Source organism: Palaemon carinicauda, unplaced genomic scaffold (genome assembly GCF_036898095.1).
Source record: "Palaemon carinicauda isolate YSFRI2023 unplaced genomic scaffold, ASM3689809v2 scaffold472, whole genome shotgun sequence".
Lineage (NCBI taxonomy): Eukaryota > Metazoa > Arthropoda > Malacostraca > Decapoda > Palaemonidae > Palaemon > Palaemon carinicauda.
In genome coordinates this window covers 66,899-91,185 of record NW_027171731.1, presented here as the reverse complement: position 1 = coordinate 91,185, position 24,287 = coordinate 66,899, and the positions used below count along the sequence as shown (strand labels likewise).

The 24,287-nt window shown below is 35.1% G+C and overlaps 1 protein-coding gene across 4 annotated transcripts in view; it reads left to right on the top strand.

The window, feature by feature from the left end:
• The window catches only part of Dgk (diacyl glycerol kinase 1), a 58,051-nt gene extending 34,810 nt beyond the window's left edge, over nt 1-23,241 (top strand). For all 4 annotated transcript variants that reach the window (XM_068369301.1, XM_068369300.1, XM_068369299.1 and 1 more), the window contains exons 10-20: nt 458-575; nt 1,495-1,700; nt 3,095-3,274; nt 4,378-4,494; nt 6,987-7,128; nt 7,802-7,926; nt 9,389-9,529; nt 10,457-10,612; nt 11,526-11,739; nt 13,830-14,011; nt 21,762-23,241. In XM_068369301.1, the coding sequence (XP_068225402.1) occupies nt 458-575; nt 1,495-1,700; nt 3,095-3,274; nt 4,378-4,494; nt 6,987-7,128; nt 7,802-7,926; nt 9,389-9,529; nt 10,457-10,612; nt 11,526-11,739; nt 13,830-14,011; nt 21,762-21,851 (1,671 nt within the window). In that variant the 3' untranslated portion in view covers nt 21,852-23,241. The remainder of the gene's footprint in view (nt 1-457; nt 576-1,494; nt 1,701-3,094; nt 3,275-4,377; nt 4,495-6,986; nt 7,129-7,801; nt 7,927-9,388; nt 9,530-10,456; nt 10,613-11,525; nt 11,740-13,829; nt 14,012-21,761) is intronic.
• Nucleotides 23,242-24,287: the final 1,046 nt, after the last annotated feature.

Genomic DNA, 24,287 nt, shown 5'->3' with positions numbered 1-24,287 from the left:
AAAACAGAACACAGTACGCAACCCATTCTTAACCCTTTTATTTGAACTTTCCAACCCTTAACCCCCAGGGGTTATTTTTTTTCAAGCACATTTTGCAGTATATATTTTTTTAAATTGCTCTAACAGCCTTAATTTTCATCATAGAGAAGTCAGGTCAGTCTCATTCTCTTGGAAAAAAGCCTCAAGTTTCTCAAAAAATTATCAAAAATATGAAAAAAAAATATTGTAAATAGCAGTTTTTTGCAAGGACGTACTGGTACGTCCATGGTGGTAAAGGGATGAGTTTTGTGAAACGTACCAGTATGTCCTTTGGGGGTAAAAGGGTTAAGCCTGCTGTAACTTAGGTTCGAATATAATATAAACACAGTTATTTACATGATTTCAGGAAACAAAGTATATTTTAGAATTTTCAGGAAAGTCAGGTATTGAAGTATCATTTTTTTTTTTATTTTTTCAGAATATGAAAGAAGATGGAAATCATGTCTGGAGATTAAAACACTTCAGTAAACCGGCCTATTGTAATCTGTGCCTGAATATGCTGATGGGACTCGGAAAGAAAGGTCTTTCGTGCGTTTGTGAGTATGTCGAGAAATTTTTTTTTTTTGGAGAATTTTCTTTTTCTTTCTTCTTCTTCTTCTTCTTCTTCTTCTTGGTGTTGTTGTTGTTGTTGTTGTTACTACTACTACTACTACTACTACTACTACTACTAGCTAAGCTACAACCCTTGTTGGAAAGGCACAACGCTAAAATCCCAAGGACTCCAACGAGGAAAAATAGCCCAGTGAGGAAAGAAAATAAGGAAATATGGGAAGAAATGGACAATCAAAATAAAATATTTCAGGAACAGTAACAACAAGAAAACAAGATCTTTCATATGTAAACTATGAATAGACTTGTGTCAGCCTGTTCAGCATAAAAACATTTGCTGCAAGTTTGAACTTTGCAAAATCTATGGTACACTCAGGCACACTGTTCTCCTTTTTTCCTTATTTCCTTTTCTCACTGGGATATTTTCCCTTTTGAAGCCCTTGAGATTATAGCATCCTGCTTTTCCAATTAGGGTTGTAGCTTGGCTAGTAATAATAATAATAATAATAATAATAATAATAATAATAATAATAATAATAATAATAATATGATATTAAAACAAAGGAGTTTCATTCAGCGTCGTAATCTAAAGTCAAATGTTGCAGACACGATCCCTAACTTATTACCTTATGCAGCTCTTGTATTGGTTTGATATTAAACCAAAAGAGTTGCATTCAACGACGTAATCTGAAGCCAAATGTCGTAGAAACAAGTGGAATTTACTCTATCCAAGTGAGATTATTGTTTCCCCAATTGTGGATGTAGCAAGTATCAATAATGTTAATAATAATTGAAATCAAGCGTACTTTTAGAGCCTAATAAAACTGAATTTGCTGTCATGGAATAGTATAAAACCTTAATTATGCATTGTACTATATCTTCAAGGAAATTACCATTGCTTTGCAGTCTGCAAGTACACGGTGCACGAAAGGTGTGTCCAGAGAGCGCCCGCTTCGTGCATCGCCACTTACGTCAAGAGCAAGAGATCGTCTCATTCGATGCTGCATCACTGGGTGGAAGGCAACTGCCCGGGGAAATGCACCCGTTGCAAGAAGACTATCAAGAGTTACAACGGCATCACGGGATTACATTGCCGATGGTGTCATTTGAGGGTGAGTCACTTTATAAAAATACAGTGATCTTTATCCAGTGCTATTTTAGCGTAAGGTCTCCCGGCATATGTAGCCTACCAACGGGAAACCTGAGGTCTACCGCGTGACCTGTCGCTCCTGCTCTCCCCGAAATTTTTCCGTTATACAGACATAAACAACATATTTATGTGTAACCTAACCTAACCTAACATAACCTTTTGCTGGAAGGTGATGAGAAAAAATTCCAATGATCTCTTTGTGTCATTCTTAGAAGATGTATGAAGTGTGTATCGCTAGAATAAATGTATGGAAATTTATGATAACATTTCCATTTTTTACCTTTCTTCCTCATCTATTCAGTCTTTCCTAGGATATGTTTAAATTAATTGTTTATCATTAAAATAAATGTATGGAAATGTGTGATGTCGATGAGGGAAGGATTAAACAGCGGTAGCCGTCATCGTTACTGCTTACGGGAGGTAGACCTCACGCTAAAGTGCTAACAGGAGGTAGATCCCACACTAAAGTGCAGTAGACCTCCCGCTAAAGTAGCACCCGTTATCCTGTGCACTTACCAGAAGAGTGCAGCCTTTGGGTTTCTCAGTAAGTCTCAAGGTGTAATTTTTATTAAATCCCTGCCATTTATATTTTGTTGAGTGGCTGCCTTGCCATGATGCCTAGTGCTGGGAGCATTTATTTCGTTCTTTGCCTCAAAAATACCGAAAGCTCAACTGAATTTGTTTTGTTAGTGAAGATAACACTCAGTATTCACCCAATATTTGTACTTTACTAAATTACTTACTTATCCATGTACTGTATTTACAAACGGGGATTTCATTCTAATTGTATAAGATTTTTCTTTCTAATTATTATTATTATTATTATTACTATCCAAGCTACAACCCTAGTTGGAAAAGCAAGATGCTATAAGCCCAGGGGCTCCAACAGGGAAAAATAGCCCAATGAGGAAAGGAAATAAGGAAATGAATAAATGAAGAGAACAAATTAACAATAAATCATTCTAAAATAAGAAACAACGTCAAAACAGACATGTCATATAATAAACTATCAACAACATCAAAAACAAATATGTCATAAATAAACTATAAAAAGACTCATGTCCGCCTGGTCAACAAAAAAGCATTTTCTCCAACTTTGAGCTTTTGAAGTTCTACTGATTCAACCACCCGATTAGGAAGATCAATCCACAACTTGGTCACAGCTGGAATAAAACTTCTAGAGTACTGCGTAGTATTGAGCCTCGTGATGGAGAAGGCCTGGCTATTAGAATTAACTGCCTGCCTAGTATTATGAACAGGATAGAATTGTCCATTCTTGACTGTATTTTGAAAAATGTTACAAAATAGCTATAACGGATGATTAAAGTAGATCTACTAATACTTCCTTAATTACAGCTTCATAACAGATGCGCCTCGCAAGTGAAGCCGGAATGCACGTTCGGCGAACACAGAATCCACGTCCTGCCACCGACGGCAATTTGTCCCATCATTCTCGACAGACAGAGATCCATAACCAAAGAGAAAAAGGATTTGCACCGATCAGAGTCTACGCCGGGTGGACTCAGTGAAGGAACTGTAAGTTTTCATTAAGAATTTTGATGATTATAAAGCGTGTATTGTTCCCCCAGTGTTGTGGTGTTCAGAGTATGTACTGTTCCTCCGATGTTGAGGTATTCATCAACTTTGTTGTGATATAGACTTCACTGCAATACTCATTTAGATTACCCGACTTCTTAATTAATCAGTTATATATTTATGTTGGTATTTCTAAGCTACCTTTTAGAACGTGGTGCATTTTGTTTATAACTCTGTGGAATTGAATTATGAATATAAAGTGAAATTTAGATTAGAATGCTTCAATAAGGGATTTTATGTATAGATGGGGTCAGTACATGTTTACTTGTGTATTATAATTATCAAGGATATTGAGGGTATTTAAGTTTTCCCGTATTTTCAATGAAAAACACGTATGGTCCGACAACATGTAAAATGTCAAAGTTGTCATGTTTTTAATTTTTGCCTTAGAATGCACGTTTACTTTTATGTTTATCCAAGAAATCATAGTACATTATATGAATACAGTATATAGTATGTATTGATAGGGAAAGGATACCTTCAATGTATAAATGTAGGCACACATCTCTGTTATTACATAAAGCCAACATTTCATTGTTGAATTATTAATTATGCAAAATATTTGCAAAAAACTGGTTATGACATTGTCATGTTAACAAGCCATATTTAGTTTTCATGGTGGTCTTTTATCATTATCAGTATTTTAACAATTTAATTAAATTCTCTTACTAAAATAATTAATTATATTATAGAGACAGAACTGTAGGTATTTAATAGATATGTTTTAAACAGTTGTCAATATCTTGATTATAAGGTGGAAAAGGAAATGAATTAGAGAATGAGAAAAAATGAACTAACTCTTTTATGTATAAATGAAAAAATGAACTAACTCTTTTATGTATAAATGAAAAAATGGATTTTATGCTTAAAACGTAAATCTTGAACAATAGTACATAGCATAAGTCTGAAATGTAAAAAAAAAAAAGTAAGATTTTAGACTCGTATTATCTTATATTCTCACATTTTCATCTTATTATGGATTTATTTCTCTTTTATTGTGGTATCCTTCAAACCCATTTTATCTTTATATCGTTCTATTCCAGGTTTCATCACCAATGTCTTTCCAAATCACGCCTCTCCCTGGAACGCGGCCTCTGGCCGTCTTTGTCAACCCCAAGAGCGGGGGGAGACAAGGAGCCAGGATTCTCAGGAAATTTCAGGTGAGTCTTTTAACCCTTTTACCCCCAGGCTATTTGGAAATTTCCAACCCTTAACCCCCACGGGGTTATTTTTTTCCCAGCATATTTTGCAGTATATTATTTTTAAATTGCTCTAACAGCCTGAATATTTGCCATAGAGAGGTCAGGTTGGTCTCATTCTCTTGGAAAATGCCTGAATTTTCTCAAAAGATTATCAAAAATATGAAAAAAAAAAATTTATAGCATTTTTTTGCAAGGACGTACCGGTACGTCCATGGGGGTAAAGGGATGGCTTTTGTGAAACGTACCAGTACGTCCTTTGAGGGTAAAAGGGTTAAGAAAGAATGTATACTGTTTCCGTATGGGTAATTCATATTGATCTAAAATGGAAAAAAACAGATGTGTATTATAACTAGTATTTGTTTTTGGATGCTCATAGATGCTGTAGGTTATTCGCAAGGTTTTGAATAGGTGGGTGGTTAGAATATACTACAGGTATAATATTTTCTATATTTTGAATGGTACAGAATAATGATATTAAATGTAATAACTTGAATAAAACACCATGCCATGTCTAATAGTCTTGGGTATTGTATATTAAAAAAATGCAGAAACTTTCGCACATTTTACAAAGTACCTCATCAGCTGAAGAATAAAAAACACATGTATTCTTCAGCTGAAGAATAAAAAACACATGTATTCTTCAGCTGAAGAATAAAAAACACATGTATTCTTCAGCTGAAGAATAAAAAACACATGTATTCTTCAGCTGAAGAATAAAAAACACATGTATTCTTCACCTGAAGAGGCACTTTGTAAAATGTGCGAAAGCTTCTGCATTTTTAAAATATACAATGGGTGCTATTATAGTATGCTATCTACCACCGATTTTGCTATCTACCACCCCTCTCTGACTATAATGATACCTATCATCAGTCCCTAAAAAATACGGTCTACTTGCTAATCCGCCTCTAATAAGGAGGATCACTACTGACTTGATAACCTAACATTAACCTAACCTAATCTAACCTAACTCAACCCAACCTAACCTAACCCAACCTAGCGTAACCTACAAACTGCTTATAATTATACATCCATGTTGTCCTGCCAATAAATATTATCAAACTATCATTAAAGTCCAATGAGGATAACATACAGGTGGTAAGTAATCTGTTTGATAATCCTCATCAAACAGGAGGATTAACATTGACGGTAGATAACATACTTTGTGGTAGATACCATACTATAGTAGAAATTCGACGGTAGATAGCATACTATAATAGAAATTCGACGGTAGATAGCATACTATAATAGCACCATACAATGTATATAACTGAGGATTTTTAATACTAATTAGATATAATAGAAATCATAGTAATAACAGATATACTCTAATACTGTACTCTAATACCATAGTATATATGCTAAAATCTTATCTTTAAACTAATAAGTGCAGTAAACATACTCAATGGGAATAAGTTAACCCTTTTACCCCCAAAGGACGTACTGGTACGTTTCACAAAAGCCATCCCTTTACCCCCATGGATGTACCGGTACATCCTTGCAAAAAAATGCTATAAAAATTTTTTTTTCATATTTTTGATAATTTTTTGAGAAACTTCAGGCATTTTCCAAGAGAATGAGACCAACCTGACCTCTCTATGACGAAAATTAAGGCTGTTAGAGCAATTTGAAAGAAATATACTGCAAAATGTGTTTGAAAAAAAATAACCCTTGGGGGTTAAGGGTTGGAAATTTCCAAATAGCCCGGGGGTAAAAGGGTTCATAGATGTCAGAGAAATTAATTATTGATGATAAGATTTAATGCCCATGTAGCGTATGTTTTGATAAATTGCAGATTTTATGTATGTTTCATAACAGTGTTAAATTTTAAACAAACATTTGAGTCCAGGCCGGGTTCAGATTATTGTCCTGGCTAAATTTTTAGCAACACACTTCTCTAACGAATACTAATGACATAGAGGTTTACTCTTTTCATATTTGTAGCATCACTAATAAGTACTAATAATTTGTTATAAGGTTTGATAAATGGATGAAATGATAATGTTAACCCTTTTACCCCCAAAGGACGTACTGGTATGTTTTACAAAAGCCATCCCTTTACCCCCATGGACGTACCGGTACGTCCTTGCAAAAAAATGCTATTTAAATTTTTTTTTGCATATTTTTGATAATTTTTTGAGAAACTTCAGGCATTTTCCAAGAGAATGAGACCAACCTGACCTCTCTATGACAAAAATCAAGCTTGTTAGAGCAATTTAAAAAAATTATACTGCAAAATGTGATGGGAAAAAAATAACCCCTTGGGGGTTGAGGGTTGGAAATTTCCAAATAGCCCGGTGGTAAAAGGGTTAATAATCTAAGGATATTCCAAGAGCTTTGAATTACTTTTAGTTAAGATTAGGCTCACCACATAAAACACATACAGTACTTATTACATTTTAACAGTCAACTAGATAATCTATTTCTAGCATCTTTTTCTATGTTTACAGTACCTGCTAAACCCACGCCAAGTCTACAACTTGGCAAAGGACGGCCCAATGCCTGGTCTTCAGCTATTCAAGGACGTGCCGAACGTCAGGGTGATCGTGTGTGGTGGAGATGGTACAATCGGTTGGATACTCGAACAGATGGGTAATTCTCCAACTACAATTTTAAGCAATGAATTTCTTTAGTCACAAAGGATTTGTTAAAAAAGAATAAGGCAAATTATTACTATTATACTTTAGATTTACCCTTATATCAGTTTTACTGTATTATCGTATTTAGAAACACTTTTACTAATCTATTCAAACTGGCATATTATTATTATTATTATTATTATTATTATTATTATTATTATTATTATTGTTATTATAAGCTAAGCCACAACCCTAGTTGGAAAAGCAGGATGCTATAAGTCCAAGGACTCCAACAGTAGAAATATACTAGTGAGGACAGGAAATAAGGAAATGAATAAACTATACGAGAAGTCACAAATAAAGGATGTGAATATATTGAAATAGATCTGCCACATATAAACTATGAAGAGAGACTCATGTCAGTCTATTCATCATAACATTCACTGCAAGTTTGAACTAAAGAAGTTCCACTGATCTACTATGTAAATAGTACGAAGTTCCTTTTTGAATTATGCTCTATAAACACCGAGTTACATCTTCCACTCTACTGTGTAAATAGTACGAAGTTCCTTTTTGAATTATGCTCTATAAACACCGAGTTACATCTTCCACTCTACTATGTAAATAGTACGAAGTTCCTTTTTGAATTATGCTCTATAAACACCGAGTTACATCTTCCACCGCAGATAAAGTCCAGTGGACCGAGTCTCCGTGCATCGGCATTATTCCTTTGGGAACCGGCAACGACTTGGCGCGTTGTCTGCGTTGGGGCGGCGGCTACGAAGGAGAAAGTCTGCATAAGGTCTTGAAGGTAAGGAGAGACTTCTAGCTTTGTGGATGGTTTTCAAATTAGGTTATTGCGACTACCGTGCATACCTTTTATAGGAGTGCATCTTGAGGTGCAAGTTGCGTATGGTTTGATTGATACAGCATTGTTATTTGAAATCTAGATTAGTGGATGAAAGGAAATTTTAACCCTTTTACCCCCGAGGTATTTGGAAATTTCCAACCCTTAACCCCCAAGGGGTTATTTTTTTCACAGCACATTTTGCAGTATATTTTTTTTAAATTGCTCTAACAGCCTTAATTTTTGTCATAGAGAGGTCAGGTTGGTCTCATTCTCTTGGAAAATGCCTGAATTTTCTCAAAAAATTATCAAAAATATGAAAAAAAAATTTTTTATAGGATTTTTTTTGCAAGGACGTACCGGTACGTCCATGGGGGTAAAGGGATGGCTTTTGTGAAACGTAGCAGTACGTCCTTTGAGGGTAAAAGGGTTAAGATAGATAAAAGAGAATAAGTATAAAAATCATCAAATAATACTTGTAAATATATGAATTACAGTTAATGAATTGAGCAAGGACACCATTATACCAGATCCAAAGAATAGATAAAGATTCGCAAGTAAAAATTTAAAAAAAAAAAAAGTGTAGGAATGACAATCAAAGAATATATGAAGTAAAGATTGAATAAATATGTATTTTTTCTACAAAATTATTTTCTTTAAAGTAGAATACGTCCCATTTATGATAACTATTTTACCTACATGTACAGTTTAACACAGAATTTCCTGATACACCTTGTTCAGAGGAAATGCACACAGCCACACCCTTACTGTATGGGGAGTTCCTATGTTTAACCCCAACCACCTCCTTTGCTATCTCTCCGTACACTATCTGTTTGGTTACTCGCTGCTCTCTAAGGGTGCGACAGGATGCACTACTTCCGAGGGAGGCCTGCTAGGAACTCCTGTGTCCAACTGTACATGAGTTTCAGCCATGACACCACAGTTAACCCTTTTACCCCCGGGGTATTTGGAAATTTCCCACCCTTAACCTCCAGGGGGTTATTTTTTTCCAAGCACATTTTGCAGTATATTTAAATTGCTCTAACAGCCTTAATTTTTGTCATAGAGAGGTCAGGTTGGTCTCATTCTCTTGGAAAATGCCTGAATTTTCTCAAAAAAAATATCAAAAAATATGAAAAACTAATTTTTATAGCATTTTTTTGCAAGGACATACCGGTACGTCCATGGGGGTAAAGGGATGGCTTTTGTGAAACGTACCAGTACGTCCTTTGGGGGTAAAAGGGTTAAAACAGTAATATTTACTAATATACTTTTATATTAAGCTGATTCCATGGTATCACTACATTTTACACCACCGTGTTATCACCTTTTGAATCGTCATCATTATCTCTTGCACCACCTTCATCATTCCTGACCTTAACTTTCTGCGTCTGTACGCAACAACATCCGTTGTGTCTTCCAAAAGAAAATAGAAAAATCCTCCGTGGTCATGATGGACAGATGGCACATTGAAGTCTCCGAGCAGATGGGTACGCAAGACGATATCGACAAAGTTGGAGATAAGATCCCGTACAACATCATCAACAATTACTTCAGCATAGGTGTGGTAAGTGATGTGCTGTTCTAACAAAAACTAATTTAAGGCTACAAATTGGAGTTAAATTGGGGGATAAGATGAAGACTGGTTTCCTAGATTTAGTCAAATGAAAGTTAATAAAAAGTGTTAAAATTATTGCTTTACATAATAGTAGATTATCAAGAAATTTCAGATTTTGATATACAGTAGAGTGCAGTACTGTCTATAATTATATACTGTTTATGATCTTTCTATACCAGTCCACACCCGCAAATTTTATTAGCTCGTCAATCTATCATCTTCTCTCCCTTCCTCTGCTTCTTTTGTGAACTCTAGGAACACATTCTGTTATTCTTAATATCCCTCTATCATCTGTCATTTCCATTACATGTCCTACCCATGTCTATTTCTTTTTCTTACATGTTAGAATATCCTCTACTTTACGTCAGTGTGCTCTTGTATCCATGGTGGTCTTTATTACGTCAGTGTGCTCTTGTATCCACGGTGGTCTTTATTACGTCAGTGTGCTCTTGTATCCATGGTGGTCTTTATTACGTCAGTGTGCTCTTGTATCCATGGTGGTCTTTATTACGTCAGTGTGCTCTTGTATCCACGGTGGTCTTTATTACGTCAGTGTGCTCTTGTATCCATGGTGGTCTTTATTACGTCAGTGTGCTCTTGTATCCATGGTGGTCTTTATTACGTCAGTGTGCTCTTGTATCCATGGTGGTCTTTATTACGTCAGTGTGCTCTTGTATCCACGGTGGTCTTTATTACGTCAGTGTGCTCTTGTATCCATGGTGGTCTTTATTACGTCAGTGTGCTCTTGTATCCATGGTGGTCTTTATTACGTCAGTGTGCTCTTGTATCCATGGTGGTCTTTATCTGTCTCATAGCGTTATTCCCATCATTCTTTCCATATATTATTCAGTGCTAATTCAAGTTTCATATCCACAGGATGCCGCTATTTGTGTGAAATTCCATCTTGAAAGAGAAAGAAATCCAGAAAAGTTCAACAGCCGCATGAAGAACAAGTTATGGTACTTCGAGTATGCCACGTCGGAAACCTTTGCCGCGTCTTGTAAAAATCTCCACGAAGATATAGATATAATGGTGGGCAATTAATGAAATTTTCTCTTACTTGAGACACCATCTTTTGTTGGGATATTATTGTAATGGAATTTTAAAGTTAATGTATTTTATATTTTAGTTTTTTCCTCACAAGAGTTTACCATTTTTAACTCGTACGTAGTACTGTAGCTATCTTTTAATCACAGTATTAGAAAAGAAATTTTTGACATATATTACGAATTCACACCATCGAATAGCAAAATTTTAACTTTGGTTTCTTATACTTATTATTTCCTCCAGTTTTTGTCATATTTTTTCTGTCATTCTTTCCTCACAAGAGTTTACTAATTTTAGCTTGTACGTTGTAGGAATCTTTGAATCACAGTATTAAAGAAGGAATTTTCAAAATATATTTATTATGCTTTCACATATTGAATGGGAAAATTTTAATTTAGGTTTCTTATGCTTATTGTTTTTATCTAGTTTTTATCATTATTCATAATAGTTTCAGCATTTTTTAGGAATATGTGTTAAGATATTTTAGTCAAAACAGTAATTGAAATGAAGTATTGGATAATTTTATTGAAACCCAAATATTTAGATTTATTTCTGCATCAAACAATAATAATGTTATTTTCTCTTAAAATATATAATACTGTATAGATATTCCTTCATTAGTAAATCTTATTTTTTGATTCATTATATAATATCTAAGCTTTAGAGCAAGTTACTAAAATCCAACAAAAGTAAATGTTCAAAATTATAACAATCCCTAAATCTGTTTCAGTATCTATTATAGTATTGTAGCTCAGAGCCTTCTTACACACCACTAAAGTTATTTAAGATAAATTTTCTTTTGACAGTTCATTAAATCTAATATATAGAGCAAATTACAAATATCCAATAAAAGAAGATATTACCATGACAATCACTAATCTTTAAAATCTCTCAACAGTGTGACGGAGTATCCCTCGACCTGTCGAATGGGCCATCTCTACAGGGCATAGCGTTGCTGAATATCCCGTACACCCACGGAGGCTCCAACATGTGGGGCGACAACACCCTTAAGAAAAGACACAAAACCAGTAAAAGTAAAAAGAAGAAAGACCGGGAAAGAGAACTATCCACTTCGTCCTTCACTTCTGCTGATCTCAGCACTGCTATCCAAGGTGAGAGTGTCCCTTAGACATGCCCTGTTTTGTTACTCGCCTTTGGTAGCAAACTGTAAATGGTACTAAATGTTTTATAACACTCCTTCAGTTCAATCATTTTCTCTTTCAGTCAATTTTTATATTTGTACATCCCCTTGGTCTTTTACTTCTAGCTCTTCGGCTTCATAAAATTTATCTTGTTCTAATTTTCTAAACTTATTTAAGGATAATTCCTTCAATTATACCAAATGTTAATAAAAAAAAATGTCATCTAGTTTTCTAGTCAAACTAACTCATGATTATAATGAAAACTAAACATTTACTAGAGTATATTCGTTGTTTTGTTTAGAGAAGAAGAATCTGAATGTAGCTATAAATGTACAGTAATTCTGAAAAGGGAGTTTGATAAGTAAGATGTGAGATTAATGTAGTGTATAAGGAAAGGATGGATGTAAAATAGTCTTGTTGAAAGATACTGCAGGATTTAAAAAATGCTCAAGTGGAAAGAGTTTATGAAGAATATGAAAAAAGCGGAGATTTCATTATGAAATCAGGTACCGTAAAAAAATAGTTGTGCTGTTGGGAACTATTTGATAAGAGATAGATTTTATGATAATATATGCAAAAAGAGAGATGCCAAGTGAAAAGAACTCAATCCAGCGTTAATGTAGAGTGCTTTGAAGAGTTTTTGACAGGAGGTGGTAAATACGATACAGATTAAATGATGCAATAATGACTAATGGGTGCTACTATAGTGTGATTCGTACCCTGTTTTTCGGGTATGAGGTGATTCCTACCGAAGGAGGATAGATAAGACATACTTCTTGATGCTATTTTAATCTATTCTATAAAACATGCTGAAAAATCCATAAAACGCACTTTAGGTTTGGTTAGGTTAGGTAAAATGGTCGTTTTGTTTACACCGTTTCCTTATGTAGTTGGTTTGGTAATGCTTAACCCTTTTACCCCCGGGCTCTTTGGAAATTTCCAACCCTTAACCCCCAAGGGGTTATTTTTTCCCCAGCACATTTTGCAGTATATTTTATTTAAATTGCTCTAACAGCCTTAATTTTTGTCATAGAGAGGTCAGGTTGGTCTCATTCTCTTGGAAAATGCCTGAATTTTTCAAAAAAATTATCAAAAATATGAAAAATAAATTTTTTATAGCATTTTTTTGCAAGGACGTACCGGTACGTCCATGGGGGTAAAGGGATGAGTTTTGTGAAACGTACCAGTACGTCCTTTGGGGGTAAAAGGGTTAATTGAGGTATTACTCTTGTAATAACTCATTATTTGGTTGTTTGCTTGGTAGGAATCACCCTATAGTAGATTGGAATCCCCATATAGAGGTAGGAACAGAAAATGAGCGTAGGAATCACGCTATAGTAACACCGACTAATGTTAGTGTTAAGAATAGAATGCTTACAGCGATGACGTTAAAGGGTGTAAAGAAGAAAGTAAAGACTTTGGATAATGGAATGATACATACATATACCAAAGGCACTTCCCCCAATTTTGGGGGGTAGCCGACATCAACAAGAAACAAAACAAAAAAGGGGACCTCTACTCTCTACCCTCTACTCTCATTCTATGGAATGATATCAGAAGTTAACTAAATTACAATTGTGGTGCTGTAGAAGGGCTGTGGAACATAATCAAGTTGCTAAGGTGTATATATCTGAAAGGAAAAGATTTCGTAGGAATATGTGAGGGAATAATCATTCTGAGAAGAATATATCAGTGATTGTATGAAGTATAAAGATATAACATTTATTATGTAGATTTTTTTTTCATTTAGGAAGTGAGACAGATCATAGGGGAATAATACTATAACTATATGGTACTGAAGAGGTATCGGAAAAGAAGGGCTGAATTGGCTGAAGGAACAGCGTATGTAGATCGATAGTACTGTGTTGATGCGTGAGACGTACTGATGGAATATTTCTACATAGGGAATTCATCTATGATTCCTAAAATGATGAATATATCAGAGACTTTGATCCCATGTTTACCTGGAGCCATCCTCTATTAGGGCAAATAGTTTATATTTAGAAGAATATACAAACATACATATCGACAAATCTATATAAATTCATAAAATGTTTCAGATATTGGTGACAAGCTGATCGAGGTCATCGGTTTCGAGAGCTGCCTACACATGGGCCAAGTGAGAACGGGACTCAGAGGCTCGGGTCGCCGGCTTGCCCAGTGCTCCTCGGTGGTCGTCAGAACCCGCAAGAAGTTCCCCATGCAGATCGACGGTGAGCCGTGGTGTCAGCCTGCGTGCACGGTAAGTATACTTCGAGAGATTTGTATTGGTGCCGGTTTAGTGTGTGGCCTACCTTTTTTATTCTGGTTTAGTATGTGGCCTACCTGGCTTATGTTAGGTTAATTTAGGTTAGGTTAGGTTAGGCCACATACTAAAACAGATAGAATTTCATAGACCATATTCGAAATGTAGGCCACATATTAAACCGGCACCTTTGTATTTATAGCAGTTGGAAAACTTATTGGGTAGCGGTTGCAGGATAATCTACAACTCAGGAAACACAAGTCAAGCCTACGGTGCTGAAGTGGCCGCTTTCGTATTTTTTGGAGTTTAGTGGCTAGGCTTTGAGTAGAAGTGGGCCTCTGCATGGGATGGGCCAGATGTTGAGCTTGAGTTCAAACCCTGCTTAAGGCATGATTTTAAGGCAAAGCAGAGCATTATTATCCCTGTGAGCTGGGTATGAGCATATTTCTACCTGCTGAGTCATGAGCAGTCACTATTTGGTTTCCCTTGGTCCTATATTGGGGGAAGATGAGTTTCTGGAGCTTATCATAGAAGAATATATTCAATCTCAAAGACTTTGTGGAGAAGTACAGTGACCTTTCCGTTACCTCTGTACTTATAAACAACCTTTAAGCCTTTAGATATTCTATAAGTGACGTCATTCCTTCTCACGGGTTAAGGCAACCTTTCTTATGTATTTTTTTGGCCATTTTACAATGTCTTTCCACCCCTATGTTAGTCTCCTTGATTCTATATCAATATGCTTAGTTCTGTCTCGTGGAACTGGTGAAGTTATAATAATATCCAGCCCACAAATATATACTGAATTTAGTACACAGTAACAGGTAATGAGAAAGGTGGAGAAATGAGTTTGCACTTCTTTCCCTGGTACACAGTAGATATAATAGGCAGTTTATAGATGTAATGGTTAAACGACAAGTGACTGGAGAATATATGACCATTGTTTGGTTGAAGATGAAGTTTGGACGAATATACTGTTACTTGAAGTTAGAGAGAAAAGTGTGAAAATGTTTAGAATACAAGAGTAGATAGAGTAGACGAATGGTTCGTGAAATTTGTGAAGTGGGTCATAGGGTCAGCGGATGGTGCTATGGTGAATCGGAGAGCAGGGAACACGAGGAAAACAGTGATTGGTGAGATGAGGTATTAATACTTTTTGAGAAATGAATCACTTGCAAATGTATAGAAGTATTGATAGAAAAGTGTGAGACAGAAGCAGACAATAATTAGTGAGTAATTGTTCAGTGGGTACTTTCCTCTTGGTAAAGGTAGAAGAAACTCATTAGTTAGCTATGGTAAGCAGCTCTTCTAGGAGAAGTCTTGGGTAGTGCCATAGCCTCTGTACCATGGTCTTCCACTGTCTTGGGTTAGACTTCTCTTGCCTGAGGGTACACTCTGGCACACTATTATATCTAATTTATCTTCCTTTTGTTTTGTTAAAGTTTTTATAGTTTATGTAAGAGATAAATATTTTAATGTTACTTTCCTTAAAATATTTTATTTTTCCTGGTTTCCTTTCCTCACTGGGCTATTTTCCCCATTGGAGCCCCTGGGCTTATAGCATTCTGCTTTTCCAACTAGGGTTGTAGCTTAGCAATTAATAATAATAATAATAATAATAATAACAATGATAATAATAATAATAATTATAATAATAATAATAATTAGGAATTGGAATATTCAATGTTTCTAGAATGTCAGGGAATATTCATTACAAAAAAATGAAAGAATTATAAGTCCTTAAAAAAAAAAAAAAAAAAGTTGTGAATCTCTCTATCAGTGGGGTAAGCATGGTATATAGGTATTTTGATGTGAATATTGCAAATGATGGTTGCATGAATCAGATGAGATGAAGGTAGGGTATATGCAAAAGATTCAGAAATGCTTGTAATGTACAGTATATAAAAGCCAAGGGAATCTTTATGAATTCATTGTTGAGCCAACTCTTCTATCCTTCTCTTTTGTGGATTAGACTGGGTAAAGTCTATTGGGGGTGCAGATATCTATGGTTATCTTCGGATACGTCCCTTATTATTCACGGTATCTTCAGATAGTCGTCCCGGGGGTTAGAACCCTTTAATACCTGACGGTAATTCTTGTGTAATATCACTCGCAGAAATATTATACAGTAGGAAGGAGCCGAAGGGAACTTCCATCAGGACGACACGGCTATCTCACCCAAAAATAGATTTTTCCTACGTTAAAATCTGTTTGTTGAGCCAACTCTTCTTTATGGTATCAAGTGTGGATGTTGAATGAATTTAAAAGAAAAAAATATCAAAACTGTGACATAAGAGTTTAAAATATACATTGAGAATGATAGTGAGGATGAAAGATAACCCAAAGATATTTTCAGAATTTCTTCATGGAAGAAATGTAGAGGGAATGGTATGGTGTAATGTAGAAGCAGGCCTACTGTATTAACTCTGTTACTGATGACCACTCTGTATAGTTATATACTGTAAATGGGTTAATATTGTGGAAGTCTTCTGCTCAATGTCTCATCCATGATTCAGCTGTGCTAAGATTAATTTGGTGGTATATCTTATATGTGTTTATTATTTTATTTTGGAGTGCCTCTGCAAGAGAAAATAACTATATTATCATTATTATTATTATTATTATTATTATTATTATTATTATTATTAACAGCCAAGCTATATCCTCAGTTGGAAAAGCAAGATGCCATAAGCCCAAGGGCTCTAACAGGGAAAAATAGCCCAGTGAGGAAAGGAAATAAGGAAATAAACAAATGATGAGAACAAATTAACAATAAATCATTTTACAAACAGCAACAATGTCAAAACACACACACATATATATATATATATATATATATATATATATATATATATATATATATATATATATATATATATATATATATATATTTTATATATACATATATATATTAATACACACACATGTATGTGTATGTATGTGTATTTATGAGCAAATTATATAACAAATCTTCGAATTTTTAATGATCAATTTAAAGGGTTTCAAGAACAGCCCAATTTTGACTTCAGATGTTTGCATTGACTGCGATTTTGGATTAACTATCTTTGCTGTTATATCGAAAAACACATATTTAAATTGAAAAGATAATGATAAAATTTTATGTAATTATGATAGATAGAAATTTATATATCTGAATAAAGTAATAAAGAAATAAATAAAGAAATAAATTTTATGAAAGCAAAGAATCTAACACATTTTAGTGGTTGGTAACACTGTAGTGTAACAGTATTACCAGAAAATGTAAACAAACATACTGGGTTGCCATTCGTACGATAATTATCGTACATGTACGATTATTTTGGGTCCAGTACGATGTACGATACATACCTTAGGTATATACATATATACATATGTGTGGTATGTGTGTTTAATTAAACAATTATACTCAAATATTTTGAAATAAGTCAATCATAAACTCCTTAATAATTATATTGAAACTGTGTACGATAATTTTGGTTGAAAAACGACAATTTTAAGGCTCATGTACGATAATCCAGTCGAAATAAAATGTAAACAAACACTGAGTGACTGAGACCGGCCATGGCCCATTTGAACTGTTTTCACCACACACGTAATTTAAGTGAGTTTTTATAAGGAAATACTATATTTAGTTGCATTTATTATAATATTTATTAATATATGTCAAGATATTTAGTATTGTCAAGTGAATATGTCTGTAAAAGTATTAAGATAAGGGAGTATAATGTATTGGCAGTGGCTTCATGAAAAAGCCCTAGATCGTAGGGTAAATTCAATCATTATTACTAATGTAAATATTATTATGCTTTAATTTATAGCTAAATACATTAATTCTATATATTAACTACTTTTTATCTTGTGTTTTATCCATTTTTAATCATAAATATTGGTGCAAACCACCCGTTTAGGAGTTTTCTAACAGCACCCCATACCAAAACAACTCTTTGGGGTCCCGATGATAAACTAAAGTTTTAGGGTAATTTTTTATTGTATTACAGGGTGAGATTTCGAACAGAAAATATATGTTTTCCTGTAGTAAATAACGTGATTTAACCGAATTTCCTGTTCATTTCAATCGGAAACAAACAGATCAACCAATTCGGCTAACTTTAAGTTGCACGGTGTCACTTCTCTTACGAACGTACTGCGAATGATAACATTAGTAACGTTACCAATAATACACAGTGTTACCAACGTTGACGTATGGTACACAGAGTTACCAACGGCACGCTGATATTACTAACGATAGCAATGATAGATATTTCCATACGAATTTTAAATAATTTCTCCATATAAGTTTTACCCAATACATAAAAAGTACAAAAAGGGCACAGAACCTAACAAACCCACCTAACCAAGCCTAGTAGTATGACAGGTCACAAAATAACATTTGATCTACATCGGACGTTGGCAGCACTGGTTACTGTATTTGTTCATGACACAATCGTTGCAACGGCGCCTCCAAAGTTTATTCAGATATACTGTTTTGTATTTTCCTCTGGTTATTATAATTTCAAGAAGGTAATGAATAGAGAAGAAAAGGCTTGTTTTACGTTTATATATCGATTCCCCAGTATGTTTTCCCCACCCAAAACCCCGAGTTCCCACTGGGGGTCCTCCATTATTGTAGGATATAGATGTATATATATTTCTGAAACTATTCATTTGCGACGGGAACGAGTGTCATTTTCAAAGAGAGCGTAATTTTTTCTATAAGAAAAAGTATTTGTTTTCCTAGGTTACATTGCCCTGTAATACACTACAATGAAACCAGTTTGAGGCGGGAAAAACCCCCAAAAAACGAATGATTTTCAGAAATAATGAATAGAAATTTATAATAAACACAAGATAACCACAACCAGTATGGTTCATGTATGTGGGGTGAAGTTATGAAATATAATACAGGTAATATCATGTCCCTCAAATGGTCTTTGCTCTGCCGTGGCTTGCTTCGCTCGCAAAAAAATCATATTATTGCTCTATAATATTTGCTCATACCAACTACAAGGGTCATTATTTTGGTGATTTTTATTTTCATTATTAATTTTTTTTTTTTTGAGCAACTGTATACTGAAGAGTTTGTTTTAAAAGTTAAAGTTGCGGGTTTTAGGCCTCCACTCAGACAATCTACATCATTCTGCTCGGGCGACCATAAGCCAGCAGGGACTATTACTAGCTCCCTCTAACCTCCCCCCCCCAGGCGCCACCCTGGGAGTATCCCCCGGTAGAAGGTCTCACGGTATTCGCGTCCCTGGTGGGGACCGAACTTGGGACCTCTGCAGTAGAAATCCGCGACGCTACCAACCTTGCTATCCGGAGTACAGTGATGCCTCAGGATACGAAAGTAATCCGTTCAGGATACGGTTTCGTATCCTGATTTTTTCGTATCCTGAGTCGCGTTTTACATGTAAATAGCCTAATCCGTTCCAAGCCTTACAAAAAGTCACCTTTTCTTTCATAAACATGCTAAACTGTAGTAATAAACATGCAATGCAGCCATTTCTATCATTCAATAATTAACCCAACCGTAAAAAACAGCCTAATCCATTCCAGAAACCACCATGAGATTATTCAATAATGTAGTTATAGCCTAGTTATCCCCTCCAAACCCTAAGAAAACGGTCCATTTTCTTTACTACTGTATAAAAGTTACGGTACTGTATGTAAAGCATTTGGATCAGTGAAGGTGTATTGTTACCTGTACACCTAAATTAAGGATTGATACCCTGAAAAAAAAGGTACTGTACTCTCGGCAACGAGTTGGGATCTCGTAAGCTTTTCGTATCCTGAAATTTTTTTCGTATACTGGGGCATAAAAATCTTTGTATCGGTTTTCGTATCCTGAATTTTTCGTAAGCAGAAACTTTCGTATCCAGAGGTATCACTGTATAGGGTACTTACCTGTTATTGCCCCACCACTAATTTCCGATATAACCTCAATACTATTTTTTAGGTTAGGTTAGTTTTGAATTTTATCCATCTACAGATTAAATAATTAAAATATTTTATCTGTAGGTGGATAAAATTCAAACCTAACCTAACCTAACCTCAAAAATAGTATTGGGGTTATGTTGGAAATTAGTGGTGGGGCAATAACAAGAAAGTTCCTGTTTTAGATATAATCAAATGCCACAATGTATGAAATTACACTAAATTTTCAAAAATATTCAACTTCCCTCTGAGACTTCGTCTTGCAATGGTAGTCATGTTGGAGTTGAAGCTTAGGGAGATAAAAACGCTGTTTTATAACATCTGGGAACTTGTGAATAAATATTTGAATCAAAATGCCAGCTAGTAATTAAGTCATTCAAAAAATAAGCTTTTTAAAAGGAATGTGCAGTAATCCACCATCAGTCTCTCAGAAGTGAACATTGGACATGCATAATGAAATTGTATTCACATTTTAATTGATCAATATGTAAGTTTTTATGCCCCAATCGCCATTAGTCTTATAGAGAAAAATACCGAAATAGCTAGCACTCGACCATTTTATTTATAGGGAATTTCAGTTTTGCTTGAAATTAAAGAATCTTCTTGTAACCCAATTCTTAAGATTATATCTGTCGGAAATCTTTAAGCAAGTTACAGAAAAGTTTTGAATTTTGAATGGCATGATTCTATAATTGAAAAACCATATTTAAAAGAGTAAAATAAGTACAAAGAGATATACCAGCCAGTTTTTATTATAGTATAGTATAATAATAGGACATAAGAAAGGTGTTATCCCTGTGATGGGCTTTGAACTGGTGTCTTTTCTGAAATATAATTTGGTTAATGTATGATACTTTTGATAACTAGCAAAACTGGAATTCACTATAAGAAATGGACTAGTGCTTCATACCCCCCAATAAGCGAGCCTCCGATTTTGAAAAGACCAAAGGTGTTTATGCGGGTAGAAAGAAATAATAAATTTTAAAAGGTATTTTTATTTTTCCTACCCATACTAATTCCTTTAAAGACAAACTTCCAACCTCAATCACCTTCTGAGTCCTGAACCAATGGTTAAAAGTAAAGTCTTATGAAAACCTATTGTTAACCATCTCGTTTGCAAATTCAATGGCTGTTTTGGTTTGTGCTGAATACATTCTCCATTTTAAAGTGCTCGGGTTTATACGACTAGAAAAAATACAAATTACGTTTAAAATTTTGCTTGTTGCGAGAATTTAGACCATTGGGTTACATTAAGGAACTTTTAACAAAGTATGAGATTGAAGGAATAGAGTTTATACCTTCAATTGAAGGGCATCCTTCATTTAACAAAAATGGCAAGATTGTATTATAGGTTTTAGTCGATCATCCCTACAGAGTAATGGCTGCTAACTTGGTGCTTTCCATTTTATGGTAATCTGGAACAACTTAACCCTTTTACCCCCAGGCTATTTGGAAATTTCCAACCCTTAACCCCCAGGGGGTTATTTTTTTCCCAGCACATTTTGCAGTATATTTTTTTTAAATTGCTCTAACAGCCTTAATTTTTGTCATAGAGAGGTCAGGTTGGTCTCATTCTCTTGGAAAATGCCTTAATTTTCTCAAAAAATTATCAAAAATATGAAAAAAAAATTTTTTATAGCATTTTTTTGCAAGGACGTACGGGTACGTCCATGGGGGTAAAGGGATGGCTTTTTTTTAAACGTACCAGTATGTCTTTTGGGGGTAAGAGGGTTAATAGGTATGTTTTATACTGTAGATGAGATTAAATTTACTTTCAAAGAGTCCTTTTTTTATCAGTTCTTATTTTAACTTTCAGATCCACATAAGCCACCACAACCAAGTGCCAATGTTGATGGGACCAGGAGCTTGCAGGAGAAGGGGTCTGTTTTCCTTCATGCGCAAGTGACAGGGGGAATCGCAGGTAGTATCGACAAGAGATTCCCCCAAGTGTCCTAAGGATTCTCTCAGGTTCGCCAAATTTAGATGTCTTACACGCATGTCGTGAATAGCCGAGAGCCAAACCGACGATGTCTTATCGCCACTCAGAATCAAGTGAGTTACCCAAGTGCCCCCCCCCCCACTAAACAAGAACGTAACAGGTAAAAAGAAATTCTCTCCAAGTGCTGTAATATAACTGTGAAATTCTACCGAGTATAAACTGGGTTTAGTTTTATTTTTGGACTGTGAAGAAGTGTCGTAATATATTTGAGATAACCTTTAGAGGAATGTTACTGATGCCGTATGGTTTAAAATAAGAAAGTTTTCCATTGGTATTGCAATGCCCCTTGAAACGAGAGTAAGATTTTATAAAGCATTCCTTTTCTTTTGATGCTCTGAGTGATATCTATTCCCAAATGGGTACTTGTAGCTGGTAAAAACAGAGTGCTAGCATATCAGTTTCGAGTAGTTAACAGGAGTTAATAGGTTTTTACACAATGATTTAATATACCAGTAATATCTACTATGGAATCTCAGATTTAACACACATCTCATAATAGATGTTCTACGACTCCATAGCGTAAATTATGCATAATCATAAAACATAATACTGTAAAATCATTATTATCTACACAATGTACATAGTCATTTAGGCCTTATATTTTGACGCTGTTGTACAGACAGAAAACGGTCTTCGTAAATCCCTCTCTCGGTATCTTTTGGTACTTTGAAAATCCCTCTCCCGGTCTCTTTTGGTAGCGTAAGTGAATTTCTAGATACTTTTACAATTTTAATTTTCTTTGTAGTTACTGTATAGCTGTTAGGATACCTGTACTTCCTTCTATAATTCTTGCCATTTGATGTTCCCCATCAACACTTCCAGTTGTCAAGAGAAGGAACTGTTTACCGACTCCATACGAGTATTTGGATCGCCAAAGAAAATGGAAAGGGAGTTTTGCGATTCTCTTTTGAAGTACATTATTAGCTTTTCATATTACCTCCACTCCTCTCAATTTCACCTTACAGCGTGCCAAAAGTAAAGTATTGCTTCAAATTGCCAATTCTCACTATACTGTAACCTATCGAGTTCAGTACGAAGTATATAGCGTTGCCAAGTAACCTTACGCCCTTCTGCCAAAGTATACATTCATCAACTAATCTGAGAATCAAAATCTCAAATAGTACCTGAAAATATCCTTGTATATTGATAGAAGTAAATGACTTCTTGGGATAGAAAACCTTGATTTTTTTTCAAGTTAGCAGTTACAAGATCGTTTATCAGCCCTCGATGAAAACCAAATATAAATGAGGTACAAATAGTGTTGATTAAGCATTAATATTGAAAAACCAGGTATTATTTTACTTTAGGACAAGAGTGTGTTCATAGTTTGAAAGTTTGTTTATCCTATGATTCTGCGAGTTTCGAGCAAATCCAACTTCCGTTTCTATCGGAAATCTTGCATTAAGTTTCATTGACCTTGCTCCTCTAGGTTTAGTTACGTTACTATACACACCCTTTACAATACAGTATTTCACCAGGCCAAATACCCGAGTTCCTCCATGAAGTCTATCATTATTGGTTGCTTTCGAGTGGTGGGTACTTTTCTCTAAAGCTTCTAGTTTCACGTAGAAATACATACATACATATACCAAAGGCACTTCCCCCAGTTTTGGGGGTAGCCGACATCAACAAGAAACAAAACAAAAAAAAGGGGACCTCTACTCTCTACGTTCCTCCAGCCTAACCAGGGACTCGCCCGAGTTCAGCTGGTACTGCTAGGGTGCCACAGCCCAACCTCCCACATTTCCACCACAGATGAAGCTTCATACTGCTGAGTCCCCTACTGCTGCTACCTCCGCGGTCATCTAAGGCACCGGAGGAAGCAGCAGGGCCTACCGGAACTGCGTCACAATCGCTCGCCATTCATTCCTATTTCTAGCACGCTCTCTTGCCTCTCTCGCATCTATCCTCCTATCACCCAGAGCTTTCTTCACACCATCCATCCACCCAAACCTTGGCCTTCCTCTTGTACTTCTCCCATCAACTCTTGCATTCATAGAAATGGAAGAACGAATTATTGAAAACTTCCAGAATCATAGATAAAGGATTTTTTCAACCCAAGAATAACTTTTTGTATTCCAAAAACTTGTGCCAAGGATACTCACATTTGAAGACCATTTATGAAAGTTAAGGATTTCTTATAATAGTATGTATTATATAATTACTTAAAAACATCCTTGTCTCATCATGTAAAACTAAATTAAAATCATATGTATTTTTAGACTAAAAAGAATTTGAGGTACAGCACATATTCTTTTATTGTGTGATAAATTGGCAAAGTTCCCTATCATCCAGAAAATGTGTTTTATAAAGACTTTGCTGGGAGCAAGTGCCTATGCTTTG